The 18,667-nt window shown below is 45.3% G+C and overlaps 2 protein-coding genes across 4 annotated transcripts in view; one reads left to right on the top strand and one right to left on the bottom strand.

Moving 5' to 3' along the window:
- Positions 1–1,445: 1,445 nt before the first annotated feature.
- On the bottom strand, positions 1,446–7,031 carry SPACA9 (sperm acrosome associated 9). Of its 2 annotated transcripts, none has more exons than XM_065854044.2 (4): positions 6,937–7,031; positions 6,170–6,325; positions 3,548–3,750; positions 1,446–3,108 (listed from the first exon to the last, which is right to left on the bottom strand). In XM_065854044.2, the coding sequence occupies exons 2-4, from the start codon at positions 6,311–6,313 to the stop codon at positions 2,727–2,729; spliced, it is 729 nt and encodes a 242-aa protein (XP_065710116.1). In that variant the 5' UTR covers positions 6,314–6,325; positions 6,937–7,031; the 3' UTR covers positions 1,446–2,726. The 2 variants fall into 2 exon arrangements, with proteins under 2 accessions (XP_065710116.1, XP_071673427.1); XM_071817326.1 differs by lacking the exon at positions 6,937–7,031 and adding an exon at positions 6,666–6,753.
- A 186-nt stretch (positions 7,032–7,217) lies between these two features.
- The window catches only part of AK8 (adenylate kinase 8), a 61,948-nt gene continuing 50,498 nt past the window's right edge, over positions 7,218–18,667 (top strand). Inside the window, exons 1-4 of one of the 2 annotated variants that reach the window (XM_065853998.2) lie at positions 7,218–7,322; positions 9,671–9,755; positions 13,358–13,407; positions 14,124–14,237. In XM_065853998.2, the coding sequence (XP_065710070.1) occupies positions 7,245–7,322; positions 9,671–9,755; positions 13,358–13,407; positions 14,124–14,237 (327 nt within the window). In that variant the 5' untranslated portion in view covers positions 7,218–7,244. Of the gene's footprint in view, positions 7,323–7,789; positions 7,905–9,670; positions 9,756–13,357; positions 13,408–14,123; positions 14,238–18,667 lie in introns of those variants that run through there. The other variant, XM_071817325.1, reaches the window with a different exon arrangement.

Below are 18,667 nucleotides of genomic sequence, written 5' to 3'. Positions count from 1 at the left end.
CAAAATGATTCTACAATTCCATCCTCTCAGTGTGTGAGATGCTGGAGCCAGGTGTTTAATGTACAGAATATTTTGGCCTGGTTACAGCTTGACAAAAACCTGAATCAAGGGGAGCACAGAGGTAATTTATAGCCTACAGATGCCAGGATTCTGTTGAGATCATCTCCTAGCAGCCTGTATTTCTATTTCTTTGAACAAAAAAGCAGCATTTATTTCCTGGACTAACTGACAGATCTCTAGGTGAGTCAGTTTGGTGCCTGGTTTCTCAGTGTGTATCTTGCCATTTTATGCTCACAGAGGCTAAAGTAGAACTTTATTGCACTTCTGTGTTTGGCATTTACATCCTGTTTATGTAAATTCTTCAAACAGCTTGATTTGTAGTGGAGAAAAACAATTCTTGCTGTATCTTTTTGTCTTTTGAAGTGTCCATCCACTCTGGAAGAGGAGAACTTGTATGGAAATTAAGTAATTTGTCTAGATGTTTTTGTGAGCCTTAACTTTGCCGTCTTCCAAGAAATGCTGGTCATGTCATTACCAAACCTCAGACTGCACGATTTATGCGCTCATTTTTCTGCTTGTGTCTTAAAATTTTGGCTGCTTAAAACTGATTGAAAGGATAAGGCTGCGCTAGAAATTCTTATTAAGGTTTGGGAACTGTGTTTCTCATGTGCACCGTAGCCTTGGTCAGGTATGAATGGACAACAGGACTGGCAGGGTTTGGGCCTGTTCTGACAGGGAATTTGCACTGTGCTGTACCCTGAAACCTGAAAGTGAACTACAAACTGGAGGATAATTTTGGTCTCAGCCTGTGTGTTCAAATTTAAACTATATGACAGGGTTGGAAACAAGATCTGGGAATAGCATCCCCTTGTGTCCCCAGCACTTGTCATCTTTTAGCCCATGTACTTGTGTGTGTGTGCTTGTTTTGAAAAACTTTCCAAGACAGCAGCCGTCACCGGACACTTGTCTTCGCACCATCAAACACAACAGGGCAGCTGTGAGCAGCTTTGATTTTTCCGCCTCTGCGGCCGGGCTCTCGAGTAGAGCCCGAGAGGGGAACGGGCGCGTTGAGGAGCCCCACGTTGAGCCCCAAGCAACACCTGCAGGTCTCCACATCACCCCAGCAGGATTTGTCACCCTGATGAGTTCACCAAGGTTCCATTTAGTTGGATCATGATGTCTCCTAAAAATAGGCTTCTCCTCCAGCGTGGACAGCTGGATTGCATTGCAGCACAAGTCCACAGGGGAAGGGGAAAAAAGTGCAAAAGAAAGTGTGGGCTTATGTGAGGAAAACATGATCCTGAAAACTCATTTCATCTGAGCTATCATTCCTTCCTGTGCTCTCTCCTGTGTTAATTCTCCCTTCTTTTTTGGCTGCTTGTTGCCAGAATCTGGCCATCTTAAGGCAAAAACTTTCTCACAGTTTTAGCAGACTGAGCCAGGCATGCAAGGGGAAATCGTTTATTCAGGAGTGTCTTCCAGCAGGAAGCAAAGAACAGGAGCTAATTTGCCTGTGGGAGGGGAAAAGACCAGTCAGATACAGGGAAGGCACCGCGTCATTGAGATCTTCAGTTTGTAATTAACAGTGCTTCAATTAAAAACACCACCAAAAACGTGTATTGGCTGCAGAGAATGGGGAGAGCCTGTGACTCTGTCCCTCCTTGAGCAGGCTGGAAAGAAAGCTGTTGTCAGCACTCGTGTAAAGTCACTGCGCTGGTATAAAAGCAGCAAGAGACTGTTCCAAATGTCTCGCAGTTTTAATGATCTAAGCCTAATAACATCTTTGAAAGCTAGGCAAGTTGGATTCTAATCTCCAAAAGGGAAATCACACACATTTTCACTTGCACTTTGAAAAGAAACCATCTGATAATGGCCACAGCTTTCTCTCTGCTTCCACCAGATTCCTATGAATCACGTCGACTGAAAATGACATTGTTAGCTTTGCAGAGCTCTGAGGAGGACAGGGGTGTTTTTATTCAAGTTTGGATATTGTTAGTACACCAAACTAAGTGCAAAATGAAGTTTACATCCTTTACACCTCCAGCTCTGACAGCAAAGGAGTCAAATGGATGTAAGGGAAGATGTTCTGAGTGGCAGATGCTGGCAATGGTGTGAGAACCTGCAAGGAGGATGCAGCAGAGCAGAGGTGGTGCAGCTAAACCTCAATGATCTTTCCTGTAGCCAGTGACATGGAAGGGAGATATTTGTGTCCTGTAAACTGTGATTCTTTGGTCCAAACATCTGGGCAATTTCACCGGGGGTGAGGGAACTTTAGGGACGAGTCAAATACGTTTGAATCCGTAATGAGCAGCTGTTGCTGCTCTGCATCGTGTCCTTCAGACATGCAGGTTCTTCACACCTCCAGCTTCAGACAGTGAGTGGATGGTCCTCAGAAAGAAGTCTGAGAAAGTGTAAAGTCATATTTCAGGTATCTTGCCCACGATTCGTATCTGCGCGATGAGAACCTGGTTGCTCCTGACAGTTCCCTGCTCTCACTGCAGTGCTGGTCAAAGGGACCAGCTGCAGTGCTACAGCTGCTTCTTTTGGGATATGACTTTAAGGAGCAGAAACATCAGCAAGGGAGGGAAGTTTGCGTCTCTCCAAGGCTGGGTTACAGGGCTAACTCTTCAGAAAGAGGACGTGGATAGGAAGGATCTCTAGTATTCATTTCACTGACTTTAATCAGCCACCTGATTAAGGGTGGTAAGCAGAAGAACTTTGATCCTCTAAAAGGCATGTCTACCCGGTGGTTTCCAGGGACCCTTAAGTTTCTCCCTGTCATTTTCTGTGTCATTCAGCTTCTTCCAGACACGTTTACTCCCCTGTACCGCTACATTATCTTTGTTACTAGCTGAGGTCTGGGCTCCAGGGTGCACAGCAGGCGGTGTTTGGGAAGTGGCCGCCCTAGCTGGTGTGTCCTGGGGTGCCCTCTTCTCAGAGACAGCACTTCCACCACTCACGTTCTGCAGCACGCGCTGTGGCAGCTTCTCCATGTGGGTCACCCACTCCTTCATGCAGTCTAGAACGATGGGGATGAGGCTCACCACACCTCCGTAATGATTCTTTGCCTCGTTACAGCTCAGGTGATTCACAACGTCATGAGGGTATCTGTGGGACAGAAGGAAACAACTGGCAGAGCAGTCCCAGGAATGCAGCCTTGGAGAGCCCACAGTGTCACCCTGAGAGCCCCTGGCAAGAGCAGGAACGGACAGACAGCAATAGGATGTGACACGGGTAGAATTACACCTTGAGAAACGAGTGTTGGGTTAGGGCTGGGAGAGGTCAAGAGACGCTGCACAGAAATGAGCTACACACAGCGCAGGAGATGGAGGCAATTGCCTGAGCATTGCATGGGACTTCAGGGGGCTTACCTGCCTGTATATGCCTTTCCATGCATCCATAAAATGATCAAATAAACAAATCAACACCCTTTTTGTGAGTGGAGGCTGTAACAGAACTGATGGAGAAGCGGGAATCTTGTCTTTTTACGACAGTCCTGCGGCACTGAAAATCACCTCAAAGAAACCAAGGTGATGGAGAGACCTACTTAGCTCGGATGGCGCTCAGGTCGTTGCTGTGGCTCAAGAGCAGCTTGCATCTCTCCAGAATGCCGTTGGTGACGTTGTTACCAGAATGCATGGCTTCCAGCTTCTGGCAGAGCCTGCTTAGGTCACTGCAGATGTTCAGGAACATGTTGAGGATACGCCTGTCCGTGGTGTTGTTACAATAATGGTCCAGGTAGGTCTGTACCTGTACATGGGGAAAGACAGGGTTGTGCATGTTAAATTAATATAACTTATGCTGCAGAGTTTCTTAGGTTAGTGAGGAGAAGCTGCTTTCTCTTGTGACTCTGCACTATGGAAACTGCAATACCAAGGTAGGTAGTAAGATTTCTACAGCACGGCTGAGGTGTTCGCTGAAGAAGGCTGGGGTGATGGATCTGCTCGTCAGCACACCAGGAGCTTGCTTTTCTCTTTAAAGAAGTGTAGGAACACTGCAACCAGAGCCACAGCTCTGCTGTGGACTGAGTGTGAGGGGAGTTTTGTGTCTGCTCCGAGCAGGGATCCCTCTGCCACAGCCACGGCTGCCCGTGCAGAGCAGTGAGCAAACTGGGAATGGTTTGATGTGTTTGCATCCTGTGTTCTTCATGGTTCTTTACTCAGCACCACTAGACATGCCTGCAAACTAAACTCATTTAACTTAAATTGTTCTCACTAACCTATCACAGCAATGGTATCCCCTATTTGCCTTGAATGCATTGTTACTTAGAGCAAATGGCGTTGCATGATGAATCATTATGCCCAGAGATTAAGTGGCTTCTCCAAAGAAAACACAGGCATGAGTGGTCAGAATATAAAATCCTGAGTGGCTGGTTTGAGCCATAGCTGGACTCTAACACCTTCGGTGCTTTCTGTAAGATTTCAAGACAAGAAGTAGCTGTTCCAACATGGGTACAGTTCCCGCATACAGAAAAGCTGTGCTATGTGCTTGGGCAAACCCTCAGCAGGTTTGTAAGAAAAAATGGCCCCTACGGGGCCATTTCCAGTGCAGATTCCTCCTTCCACACTGTTTGCTGAGCATTGTGTCCATGTGAATGGCAGGATTTTTTATCGCTGCTGTGAGCAGAAATAGTTCTAAAGCGAAGAGCATTTTAGCCTGGATATTCACCAGTGGGATAACAGGACTTCTTGTTGTCTACATCCACAGCAGAGAGTTAATGCATCTGCACCACCAGGACAGGGCCCAGGACATGAACGGTGCTCACAGGGGGTGCCCAGCTCTGTCAGCCAAGTCCTGGCCCTGGAGCTGTGGCCGGGGGGCTCACAGAGGCCCCTGCACCGGGCCAATGTCACGGCCACCGCCAGGCTCTGCACTGCAGGGATGCACTGGGTGATCTGAGTCTCTGGCTGAAGCAGCGACTTGAGGGGCTTGTCTCACAAAACCACCCGGGCTTCAAGTTTATACCCCGCTGCATCCCGAAGTCTCAGGAGCCATTGCCTGACCACAGTGCGCTCTTCAACCTTTCCCCTGCCTGTGCTGTCATCTTTTCTCTGAGAAATGTCATCACTCAACACACAATCAGCTGCCACGCACAGCTTTATGGGCTAGAAATGCAGCCATAGTCCCAGCTCGGTGCAATATATATATTTTTCTCTAGTTTGTGTTTGCACTCCAGGAAGGTTGGCAGTCAGGTCAGCTGCAGGCTGAGCGCACGCATGTTTCTGCATCTGTTACTTTTATTCTTGTGCAATGCAAAATTTAAAACAGGTTTGGGCTGATTCAGGAGAATTGCTCAATATCACAAAAATATTGGCGCTTTTTAAACCAGCATAATGTTATCTAAAACCTCAATGCCTATTTTTGGAAAAAAATGGTTCAGCATTACATTTGTCTCAATCTTCTTCAATGTCATAAGCAAAGCCCTTATATTAGAGTCAGCCCTCAGAAAAGACAACCAGCTCACTTCTGTGTCCTAATCCGAACAACAGCTTGGCTTTCGCTCTGGCTTTGTCATCCGCCTGGGTTCTGCTGTCTCGCATCCACTGTTCCAATTTCTTTTAGGTTTTTCTTCCCTCTCTGTCTGCCGGTGGTCTGAGTTCTTCGCACCGCTTCAAACATCCCGTGGTATAAAAATTCCAAGACAATTCACTTACCAGCCCAGAAAACCCCTTGCTCACTTGGGACTTTCAGCCCTCAATCCATCATCCTACCTCGGTAACACAGCCATTATTTTTAATAAGCTCTGTAGAAAGATACAGCAGCACCGATACCAGGGGGAAGAGCCATGTATGCAGGTTCCTACACTTTAAGGATTACAGATTCCACATGTGGCTGGGGAAGGAAGGTTGGCTTGATTGTTTTCTTGTAGCCTGTATTTTTTGGCTATGCCTCAGCAGCAAAATGCTGGTGTTAAGCTAAGTCATAAATTGATGCTCAGCAATAAAATTCCTTCTCTGCAAAGGAGAAGGCCTAACACAGGTATTTCTCTTCCCTGCTTAATCTTTTTCCACCAGTTTGCAGAGTTACACGCCAACATTACTATAGAGTTTTTGTGCATCTTCTGTTAGTAAAAACATTTATTCATCCCTGAGCTAGACCCAAGTGCGCGACAGCGCCGCGTTGGTCCCTGTTCTCATCGGCAGAGAACTTTGTGCGGAGCGCTTTGTACCTGGCTGATGCTCGCCACCGGTCTGATCAGGTCGTGCGCGTTCTCTCGGGTGTGCTGCAGCGCCCCGATAAACGTGAACTGCTGCTGCAGGAAGAGCTTGTAGTTCTGTTCTATATTTCTTAGAGCCTCCTTTACCTCATTCATGTTTTCTCCCTCCTGCGTTTTGGGAGAGAAGGAGAGAAAATAAGCTACTTTTTAGAAATGATGCGGTTGTACATATGTCACTGTGTCTTTCACTCGAGTTGGAAATGCGTAGGTTAGTAGAAAACTTTAAAAAAAAAAGATGAGATATATCGTGTTAAAGCTCTGCAGTCCCAGGGCCCCAAACAGCAAGTCAATGAGGTTGTAATGATGCTGCAAAAAGAGGCAGAGAACCCAGCGGGGAGCACTGACAATCAGATGCCATAAACCCTAGTGGGTCTATTGTAAACATAATGTGGCGATGCATCAAACGCAGCGCGGCGAAAGGCCCGAGGGGAGCGATGGCTTCTCTTACCCGTGTAAAACCATTGCCCAAGTGGCTTCACAACTCCAACACTCAAGGAAGGTGGCTGGAGGAGCTGGGGGGGGCGTGGTTAACCCCATCCCTGCCCGCCCGAGGGGCTGTTTTTTCCCCGTTTTGACACTGTGCTCCGGGGTAGCCTCGCCTGCAGCCTCCACCCCCCGCCGGAGACCCGCCGGCCCCCCAGGCCCCGTCCTGCTGCCCGGGGCCTCGTCCCTTCGCTCCCGCCCGCCCCCGGCAGCGCAGCGAGCCCTGCGGCTCCTACCGGCGGGCGGGCAGGGGCGGCAGCCGCGGCGAGAGCGGCGGGAGCGGCAGCGGCTGAGCGGGCCGACCGGGCTCCCCCGCGGCCTCTCCCGCCGCGCCGCCGTCACCCCGGCAACCGCGCCGCCGTCTCCTAGCAACCCCCCGGGGTGGGGCGCGTCGCCGTTCGATGACGCCAACCCCCCCAGTTGCTGTGACCGAGGCGGCGATCGCGCCCCACAGCGCTGAGTGGGGCGGGGCCACGCCGCGTCGCGGGGTGATGACGCACACCTTAGCAACGCAACGCGGCGGAGCTGGTTGCTAGGGGCGGCCATGGACGCCCCCGCCCGGCCGTGGCCGCCGCCGGTGGGCGCCTACGCGGAGGAGCGGGAGCTGTTCCGGCTCCTGCAGGTGAACGGACCGTGCCTGCCACGGGGGCACCGCGGGGGAGCCCCACCAACCCCTCCGGGGCGCGGGGGTGGCCTTGCCGGTCCGGGGGGCGGTGAGGGGCACCCGGCCCCGGGTCTCCGGTTTCCTCCCGGGGGAAGCCCCGAGCCAGGCCCGGCCGTGGGGAAGGTTCCCGGGGGGAAGTGACGCGGCCGTTCCCCCCGCAGCCGGTACCGGGCTCCTGTGGAAGCGCGCGGGCGGGTGTCTGAGGCAACGTGCGCTCTCTTAATTAGTTAATTTATTTTAATAATAGCCTGGCGCTTGCAAGGCTTCATGCATGTCAGTTTTTGCGGAAGGTGGTGAGTCCGGGCTGGGCCGGACAGGGAGGAGGAGGAGGGAGCAAACTGAAAACCGGAGCCCCGGGCGGCGGTTCCGCCGGTGCCGAGCGCGGTTACCCCGGTATCCGCACCAGCCGCTTAAAATCGTTCCTCCTGCTGCTGTCGGGGCGTTTCTGCGGAGAAGTGTGTCAAAAATACACCCAACTGCGCTTCTTACAGCGCGGGGATTCAGCGAACAGCAAGACGGGTTTCCCTGCCTTAGAGAAAGGTGCGGTTTGTTCTGTACGTTTGGAAAAAGCCCTTTTGCGGAGTTTGTGTGAGGGATTAAATATTCTGGTGCCGTTCGGATGTGAGAAGCTGTTAGAGACACTCGTGTGTACTAACTCGGAGCTCTGCTTTCTGTGCCCTAAGGCCTTGTAACTTCTTCAAATCTCACTGGAAAACACACAAATACTTCTTCCCTTTTTATTTTTTTTAATCTCCTCTTTTTTTTCATGTAACTTAAAGGCCATTTAGCATCTTCAGTGTAGCATAACATTAGTGGGTTTTTTAATGGAAATACCATATTTTGAATGCCACGAGGCATCGAATGCAGCTGCAGGACCTCCTGTTACATAAACTGCTTGTGGCGTTTACTCAGAGGGTTTTCTTTCCATGCTTCCCTTCTGTTGTAGCAACATAATGGTGCAAACAAACACAGCTTGAAATGATTGTCCTCAACTTGAAACGTTTACAAAACCCCAAATGTGAAACCTAAAACATGAGACCCAAACCATGAAACTCCCCTAGAGATGAACAGAACTGCTGGTGTGAAATCAAACTGGATAACATGGAGCGTGTGTGTAAGCGCTGGTAGGATTTGGGAATGAAACAGTGAAAGCATCAATCAGTGTCAGCCTGAACAATTTTGCGTTGTAATAAGACCAAATATTCTAGGTTTGTTATTTTTCAAGCTCCTGATAACTGTACTGCCAAACCCTGATTTCTTAGTTTAAATAAATGTTGCTGGAAAGTAACAATTTTTAAATTAACCTCCAGTAAAACCACAAATTTCATACTTCATGGTCTGTGTTCCTCAGACCTCTAAGCACAGAACTGCAATGTGAAACAGTTTATCAACAAAACGGAGTGTTTTAATTATTCTAATGAAGCGGATAAAGCAGAAAACAGACCACACCAATAAAAGGCAATCGGTTGGTTGGAGTATAAAATTTAATGCAATACACAGACTTTAGGGAATTTACTTGCGAATCTTAGCGTTCTGGCTGATCTTTAGGAAAAGATGTCCTGTTCCAGTGCGAGCATTTTAGTAGATAATCTAAGGCAGAACATTAGTTGCTGTTCGATGTTTCTTTTAACTGCAGAATTTTGGGCTGTGCTGAAATGTCTGGTGAGAAAACCTCAGTGTCGATCCTTCCCCTGCCTGTGAATCAGACCCTGTAAAACATCAAACATTTCAGATTAAAACGTGCTTCCAAACAGGCATTCAAGGAAATGCTCTAAGCCTTTCCCCCCCTCCTTTATTTTTCATGCAGGAGGAAGACGAGTGCAGTTCTAAAAGCGAGATGTGCTGCTTTGGTTGTTGGTTTTGTGTTTTCTGCAGTTCCCTTGGCTGGTTGGAAACTTGCGGGAACGTGGGTGAGAGGGTTTAACCTGCCCTGCAGACGCTCATTGAAGTTCACTCTGCTTTTGAAACTCCTCGTATGGTTTTATGTCAGTGCTGCCTCAACCGTTATCGACACCAACTGCTCAAGCCAAACCTTTCTGGTGTCCCTATGTGCCACAAATAAGCCAAAGCGAATAGATTGGGGTTTTTTTAATTGGCAATTTTCTGACTGTGCTTTAATTTAGTTTTTCAGCATCTAAAATAGGTTCCTTAGTCTCAGTTTTGCCTGTGAAAGGTGCCTTGAGAAAATAAGCAGACATTTATAAACCCTTCAAGATCCTCATTGTAACACTGCTGTAAAAATACAGTATATCATGACTGCATAGCTACATTAGATTTTCCTCTGACTTTGTCCTGTTTATTTGCAGAACATGGTTGAAGAACTATTAATTCATAAGCCAGATGATCCCATTCAGTTTCTGATAGACCATTTGAAGCAAAACAACGCGGATGGTGAGTGCAAACTGAGACACCATAGCTCGTTCAGTTCCTGTTTAAAGCTGCGCGTCAGTGGGCAGATGATGGATAAAACTTCTCAGACTGTGTCTTGGGGGGGGAGGAAAAAGGAAAAGGTGAGCATTTTGGAATAGTTATAGGTAAGATGCTTTTAATTTCTTTTTTTTTAGTGGGTAATCTAATAAAAAATGCGCTTTAACAGTTATAACAATGAAACCCTCTAAGGGAATAACAAAGAGTTCTAGCGTATCAATTATTAATGTGTTCTGTGCCCCATCTGATATTTCCTGTTGTCTTTAAGCTCGCTAATTACTCCTTTTGTCAGGTGTAAATTTGGTTTCCTATTCTACCTGGGCTGGCAGATTCTCTGGGTTTTGATTAGTTCGTTACTCGCTGCCGTTAATGAGTTCCAGTGCTCAGCGGCTGCAGGAACAGGGAGCTCGTGTGTCTAACGAAACCCCGCAAATTGAATGGGAAGGCTGTATTCTGCACAATAAAAGCGTGTAGGCTCAATCAAATGATTTGATTTACAAACTGTTCACCCTTAGGCAGATTATATTTGGATATGCACAACTGAACTGTAATTTTAGTTCTGCGTGAGCTGTCAGGGGTAGCTGGTGTCACGGCGCTTTGATGTTTCTTTAAAACCATAGTAAACCATTAGGAAAATTCTGCTGCAGCATCAATGAAATCATTATCACTAGAGGTGCGTGAGCTCGTAGTGGTGCTGATCAGATGGATGTTGATTGAAATGCTGCTAAATATGAGGGAAAGAAAAAATCCAATCCTGCAAATTGTGTCCAGCCTTTTCCCATGCAGGCAGCACGAGTAATCAATCTGCTTTATAGACCCGTGGAAAATGTGGGGAAGAATTTAATGCAGTTTGATAAAATTTCTTCGCATTGAGCTAACATTTGCCCTTAAGCCCCGCAGTGTTATTTGAGCAGAATTAGGCAGGTTTCCGTTTCATGACTTAGAGGCTAAAGGTAGAACTACAGCAGCTGTTTGTCAAAGGAAAAACGCGTCTGCTTTGGGTCTGGAAAGAACTATTAAGGAAGGAAAGGAACTCCAGTTAGAATTAAAGCCTAAATGTTGTTTTAAGAATAAATTATATGGAAAATAATGTAACAGAAATCTGTAGCAGAGTTGATTTTATTTTTTGATCATGGCAGAAGGTGCTGACTATTTAGAAGGAAAAAAACCCCTTATTAGAGCCATCAGTGGAGTGATGAATTTTCATGATCTTGCCTTGCTAGACAGTTTTAGCCCTAGAGGAAATTTCAAACAGAGATGTGTGGAAAAGAAGGGTTGCATCTATCCCAGGTGTGAAGTTAGAACACCTTTTTAATTAATAATAGCATCTAAAGTACTCTTAAAAATATAAGCAAGTCTAATGATGATTGTAGCTTACAACCATCTCGAAAATCTCGTAGGTCAAATGTGCGGCTGCGTTTGTGCTTAAGGCTTTGAAATATTGTTCTAAAAACCTTAAACACATGAAGGCTGATAACTCTTTCATACACAAAGAGGATGGTTTTCTACAGTGCATCTTGCTTTGTGCTAATGAGAAAAGCTTTGAGGATCCAAGTGGCGTTTCTGGGAGTTCTTCCTTTACAGCCAAACCCCTGAAGAATGCGAAAAAGTTCTGCAAGAATGTTCACCATGTTTTGTACTATGTGCTTTTCCTATTTGACAAAGGATTTCCCTTACAAGTTAAGCAAATTTTGTCGCATTAATATTAATCATAGAATCTTTTGGTCTTCAATAGAACTCAGCGTCTCCGGCTATTTTTTTGTGTTACTCCAGGGTTAATTTTGTTATCACTAAAGTCATTATTGAATGTTAAAACTCGCTTTGCTTGGCAGAACAAATCCTGTAACGTGCCATCAAGACTAAACATGGAATGAAACGTGATAAGTTACTGAAGAAAAAGGCATTTTCTGGATATTTCTGACTTCATTTGGCTGCTGGTTCGGCCCTCCAGTATTAAATACTGATGGGAGGGGGTTAAACGTGACGCACAGGGGTGTCCTGGTTGTGCCCTTGTGTCATATGTTTAGGGAAAATGCTTTAGAGGAGTCTTACAAGTGTGCAAATGAGTAAATCAGTGAATTACGCTGCCCCATCTGCTGCCAGCCACTAAGCAGAGAGAAAACCAGATTTAGTACAAAGTGAGCATTTACAGTAGCCCTGGGCAATATTAAAGCATGATATGGTGTATATAATGGTATGTTTCGTTTTTTATCAAACGTTTGTCCAAGAAAGCTGTGTATTAAAGCTTCAATACCTAAGGGTTTTCTTGTGAATTTTAAATCACGCTCCTAGTTAAACCTCAAAAGGATCTGTGGATGGAAAGGTTTTTTGATTTTCTTTGAAGTGGTTTGAAGAAGTTGATTAGTGTTGGCACCCGAGCACTCTTTTATGACGCTGTTTATAAATAATTCCTAAGTACCGGGCTGGAGTTTCAAGGTGTTAGATTAAAAAAAAAAACCCACCACCCTAAGATTTAATCACATTACATTTGAAAGAAATTAGGTGATAAAAACAGCTGATGTATCCTTTTAAAGTATTTTTCTACATTGTGTACTAGTTCTGTTGCACTTGCAAGAACCAATAAGGGGGGAGTTTTCCTTAAACCTTCCAAGTCAGATAACTTTGTAAAGATGAATCTGTAATTTGGGTTTCATGTATGTTTAAAAATTGCACCTGCCCAATAACTGTTAAGTGCATGGAAGGGCTCATAAAAATACATTTCACATCCTTCCCAGTCTGCTGCCATCAGACTCTGTAGCTCCCTGGCTTATCAAGAGTTGGAGAGGTTTTTGGGTGAGTAGATCCCTCCTCTATTTTGACCTCTGTTCCCAGTAGCTCCTCATCAGTCCCTTCAAGACTGGGGAAGGGACTTGAACACAAGCCCTATGGGGAGAGGCTGAGGGAGCTGGGCTTGTTCAGTCTGGAGCAGAGGAGGCTTAGAGGTGAGCTCAGCACTCTCTAGAACGACCTGAAGGGCAGTTCTAGCCAGGGGGGATTGGGCTCTTCTCCCAGGCAGTCAGCAATAGGACAAGGGGGCATGGGCTTCAACTCTGCCAGGGGAAATTGAGGCTGGAGATTAGAAAGCAATTCTGTGCAGAGAGAGTGGTCAGCATTGGAATGGCTGCCCAGGGAGGTGCTGGACTCACCGGCCCTGGAGGGTTTTAACCTGAGATTGGCCATGGCACTGAGTGCCATGATCTGGTCAATGGACTGGAGTTGGACCAAGGGTTGGACTGGATGATCTCAGGTCTTTTCCAACCCAGTCATTTCTGTGAAGATTGAGATACATATAGGTATGTGTATATATGTGCTTAAGTGGCATATTTAGTGAGAGTTTTAATCTCATTGATGATGGAGATTAAAGGAAGGGCCAGCTGGCACTTAGTGTTTCCTCTTTCTTCCTTTTCCCCAGTGGAGCCCAGTCCTGGAGTCTCCATTCAGGCAGATTTCCAACTGAAATAGTTGTTTCATTGTGAACACTTTTGTATTATGCAATTCAATAGTGGGAAACTGGTTGGGATTTTTGCCCTTCTGCATCTCTACATTCACTTATTCTTGTTTCGTAGCTCCAAGGATTTGTGTACTTGGTCCAGCTGCTTCTGGCAAAACGACAGTTGTAAGTGTGCTGCCTTCAGTGTTATAATACATTTACTTTTGTACTTTCTGTTGCACTCAGCACTTGTGAAAATGTTATTCTGGGATAAGAACGTTCAGAATCATCTAAGTGATAGAAAAGCACAAGGTCGGTGGAAGGGTGGCTTTCCAAGGGGTACGCCTGTGTATCTACACTGCAGGTTACATGGAAATGTTGGAGTGAGCTCTGGGAGAACTCACTCAGGTACTGGTAGTGATACCACGACAGAACTTTTCTTCCCATGTTTTCCCAGCTTTTTAGCAGGACTAATTAAGCTGGGAGGGGTACTGTAGTCACACATTTGTGGTATTCCCATATTGCGGATTGCTTAACTTACATGGTCAGTTGTCCATCGTGTCCACTGGTACTGCTTAATGGAAAATGTCCAGGTTTTATTTGAACATCTCAAAGTTTTGTTTGAACCACGGAAGCTTTGCAGATGATGGTGCTGTGGGCATGCTAGGAAGAACGCTTTCTTCTTTAAAATCTGTGTTGTAGTACAGTAGATGAAAAAGCCCGTATTGAAAGCTGTAGATTCTTGAGCATCTTTCTAACAAGCTGCTCAAAGTTACACATATAGTCTGTCTGTTTAAATGGAAGGCTAGGAAAACACCCTCTGTCTTTCTGCAGTCTTCTGAAAAAATGCTTCATTTTCTTTCTAGCTATTTCAACCTGTATTTTTTTTCCTCTTCCCTCAGGCGATGTGGCTTTGTAAACATTTGGATGCCATACGTATCTCTCAGGAGACTTTGTTATTCAAGGAAACATTAGCGCTGACAAAGGAAGCAAAGGCATATAAAGAAAGAAAACAGGTGTGTAAGAGAGTATAATAATAGTTCTCATGTCACAGAAGAGGAATTTTAAGGCATTCCCGTGATTTCCACTGCTACGGATTGAACAGATCAGAGTAAATGTTCTCATATCTATAGTGGTTTGTGCGTTGGTTTGTGTATATGTAGGTGCAGGGTCTTTTAGAGAAGGGTAACTTCTGCTAGATAAGAAAAGATGAACCAGGATAAAAATGTATCAGGGCATAGAAGAAGTGCAGGAGAGGACAGCAGTGTAAAGTAATGGAGATCCTGAAAATATTAACCTTAGACATGAGCAACAGAATTGAGAGAAGGGCAAGTATGCACAGCACAGAAAAAGGTTCAGTATATCATAAACCCAAGCATCTTCTATTTCAGTGTGTTTGAGAATCTCAACAAAATAAGCGTTAATCTCTGAGGTCTCCTTTGGTACAAAATGCTCTGGAAAATATGTACACAAAGAACTTTTTTTTGATCTGACAGAGCTGCTTGGTTGTGCGTGTTTGATTTCTCTGCAGCATGACACGAATAACTTACTTGGTGCATTAACTCCAAAGGAGTGTGACAATCCAGTCAGTTATTGAAAACCCTCAAAGCTCTCAAGCTGAGGCATCAGGAGATCATTCGGTTCTTGGGTTGATACACTCTGCCCAACTCTGAGTACGTGGTTTGCTCCAGACAGGTTTTTAAATCCATTCATGTATCATTGTGGGCCTCCTAACTAGTGTTCAAGGGAGTTGGCCCAGAGAACGTATTTTCCGGATGTCATGGCTCACAGGACTAGTTGTATTTGTCTTGTTATTAAAGGCTGGTGACAAGCAGATTGGAAAAATATGTTGAAAGAATATCCTGCATTCACAGAAGCATCTCTGCTGCTGATTCCTGCTCTTTTAGCTGATTGCTTTCTCCAGACATCAAGGTGTTCCACAAGCAGTAGAATGAAAGAAGTTCGATTTTCTGTGACTCTCTCTAGCAAGTCCACTAGTTTGAGTTTTTCTTTTCTCCCTGGTCACCTATTTTCATAAAATTGAAGACATTGCCTATCTGTGAGAATTCTATATCCCTGCTAAATCTGACTGAAATTGATCAACAGATTCACACAATCCCAGAATGTCAGGGGTTGGAAGGGACCTGGAAAGCTCATCCAGTGCAATCCCCCCATGGAGCAGGAACACCCAGCTGAGGTTCCACAGGAAGGTGTCCAGGCGGGTTTGAATGTCTGCAGAGAAGGAGACTCCACAACCTCCCTGGGCAGCCTGGGCCAGGCTCTGACACCCTCAACGGGAACAAGTTTCTTCTCATATTTAAGTGGAACCTCCTGTGTTCCAGTTTGAACCCATTACCCCTTGTCCTATCATTGGTTGTCACCGAGAAGAGCCTGGCTCCATCCTCCTGACACTCACCCTTTATAGATCTGTAAACATGAATGAGGTCACCCCTCAGTCTCCTCTTGTCCAGCTCCAGAGCCCCAGCTCCCTCAGCCTTTCCTCACACGGGAGATGCTCCACTCCCTTCAGCATCTTGGTGGCTGCGCTGGACTCTCTGCAGCAGTTCCCTGTCCTTCTGGAACTGAGGGGCCACAACTGGACACAATATTCCAGGTGTGGTCTCCCCAGGGCAGAGCAGAGGGGCAGGAGAACCTCTCTGACCTACTGACCACCCCCTTCTAACCCACCCCAGGTACCATTGGCCTTCCTGGCCACAAGGGCCCAGTGCTGGCTCATGCTCACCCTGCTGTCCCCAGGACCCCCAGGTCCCTTTCCCCATTCAGAATTTGCTGAGATGGTAGATGACATGATACATAGATTTATTTTTATTTTCCTTAGGCTGAATACAGGGTAGTGTTTATTTTATACTGAATTACTAAATGAAGTTTGGAGATGCCTCAAGTAAAATACTTAAAGATCTGAGAGGAAAGAGCTCATTGAACTCACTGAACTTACTGGCAGAAACATTTGCTTTGGCTGGGATGATAGAAAATAATCCTTATTGAGAATGTGTGCTTTGAAATCTTCGTTCTAATTATTAAAGATTGTTTTGCTAGAATCATAAATTTCAACTTAGAGGGGGAGAATTTAAAACAAAAATTCCCTTTGGTTTAATTACTGTAATTATTAACATATTCCAGACCATACAGATGCACTTTCAAGGGTGTCCTTTTGGGCTTACTTGATTTAAAAAGATGGATGGTGTGGAAGATGAAAGTCAAAAATGTCAAGGCTAATCAGGTAGTCAGGAGCTCCCGAAGAGCAGAATCTGGTGGTGGTTTAGCGCTGTGTAGTTTGGTTTTGAGATGATAGATGCCAGAAGAACGTTTTTAGTAAATCATCTATTTGGTTCTTTTACGTGAGTTTGATTCTTCAAATGTAACTCTTAAAATGAGGAGGGAACTCCTTGCTTCGTCTAAATCAATGCAAGCTTTACAATGACTTAAAATTGTCATCTCAAGAGCTGTATCTTCCCTTACTGACTCATGTCCGCTGGCTCAATCTGCTGGTGCCGTAACTGAGCCCTGGTTCTGCTGAAACAAGCGCTGAACTTGACTCCTCCAGCATCCGCAACATCCATTAGCGCTGATGGGTTTGGGTGTCTCTTAGGAACAGAACAATAGCTGCTCGTGCTCTCCTGGACACGTCCAGGGCATTCAAAAATTGCGGTCCTGGGCAATGCAATTTAATAAATGGAAAGAGGAAAAGCAGGAGCTAAGACTGTTTTTCAAAGCGTGCTGTGAAGATCATATAACGCAATTTAATGTTGTTAGAGGAACTTTTCAAGCATATAAGGTTACTGTGGTTAAATTAACCCTAGTGCCAAAGGTCGTTCATTTTTGGGTCAGTAGATCAATGTTATTAGATCTGGGCAAATGCTGCAAAAAGGTCTGCAAATGTTTGCTCACATATTTGACTCACCTTTAGCCAAGCTTTTATCTCTTGTGTTCGCTTCCAGTGAACATTAAAGCATTTAAGATTCCCTGGCACAGGAATTCAGGGAAGGCGTATTTAAAGTATGAGATTATTCTCTGAAGCTCAATTTTTCAAGTTGGACATGCAATCATTCGCTAACACACACCTGGCCACTTCCTAATGAGCACAGCTCAGGTAGTGAATTTTAAATATTGACTGTTCAAAGCAAAATGTGATCATTCTGCATGTAAAAATATTCCAAAAAGAAGTCAAATATTTTTGAATATTCAATACATTTGACGAACCGTGAGCTATCGATAAATATTCCATGAACCAAAAAAGAGGCTACATTTTTGGATAAATCACTGCAAATTACTCCCTCATCTCTAGTTATTATAATGTTAATAGGAAGCACCTTCAAGTTTTTCCCGTAGCAAAGTCTAATGATGAGCTATTGCATGTTTCACTTTTCCTGTTAACTGGGTAAAATAAGAAGTTGAAACAACTGTGGTAATTGTGGGTTTGTGGGATGGGTGTGCTCTTAACGCTGTACTAAATTGCAGTTAAGGTGTTTGGATACTGCTTAATGACTTTAAACTGCTTTACAGCTGCATCATATCTCTGTAATATAGCATGTAAGAAATATACCAGAAGAGAGGCAAACCCAAGGCATCCTTATCTATGCATGTTCAGCGTTCTAATGTATTCCAATGTATTTTCTAGCTGTTTTCAGAACAAATATATCCAAAACTTCCAATTAAAATGTCTAGTGAAAGTGCTTCCACCCAAAAAAAAAGTGCAGCAGTTTTGTGAAAAGATCATTGAAATGAACTCTGAGTATGAGGCGAAGTATGATGTCCCTGAAATAACGTGGAATATTTAAAATTAATCTTGAATGAGTGTGGTTTTTCAGCAGGATGGAAATGGTGATTAAACCAGTGCATACAGGAAAGTGGTCTGAACATAAAAACATTAAATACCATTGCAGCAGCTCTTGCCGTTAACTACACTGAGTGCTGGGACAGGCTCAGGTGGCCTCTGATAAGATGCGGTTCTGCAGTTGTCAAATGTACGTGTGTCATTGTCCATTATTGCATATTTCCAGGAGATGTCAGGTCTATCATGACCTGATGTATTCCTGTGAGTGTTTATGAGGGAGACATAGTAAATGTTCTATGTGATATGTATCAGATTTAATGATTTCTAGTTGAATAATTAAGCATTCTACAAGCAACCTATTGAAAAGGGTTTTATCGGCCACTGCTCGGTATGAGGAAAACTGACCGATAGATGAGACTGGAATGGAGCTGCAGAGAGCAGAACTAAACCACCGAAATACCCACACGTGTGTCTTGATCAATTTATGCAGTAAACCCTGCTCAAAAGAGAGGGCTAAGAATACCACCGCACTGAAATAAGTTAGAGCCATTCTGGTTTCAAGTGGCTTGGCAAGGCTGAGCAGAGTGGACCCCCGGCGGCCGGTCGCCCGCCTTGACGTGACACATCAAAGCGGGCAGCGAGCCGCCGGCT

Source organism: Patagioenas fasciata, chromosome 20 (genome assembly GCF_037038585.1).
Source record: "Patagioenas fasciata isolate bPatFas1 chromosome 20, bPatFas1.hap1, whole genome shotgun sequence".
Taxonomy (NCBI): Eukaryota; Metazoa; Chordata; class Aves; order Columbiformes; family Columbidae; genus Patagioenas; species Patagioenas fasciata.
This window is presented reverse-complemented; position numbering and strand designations above follow the sequence as displayed.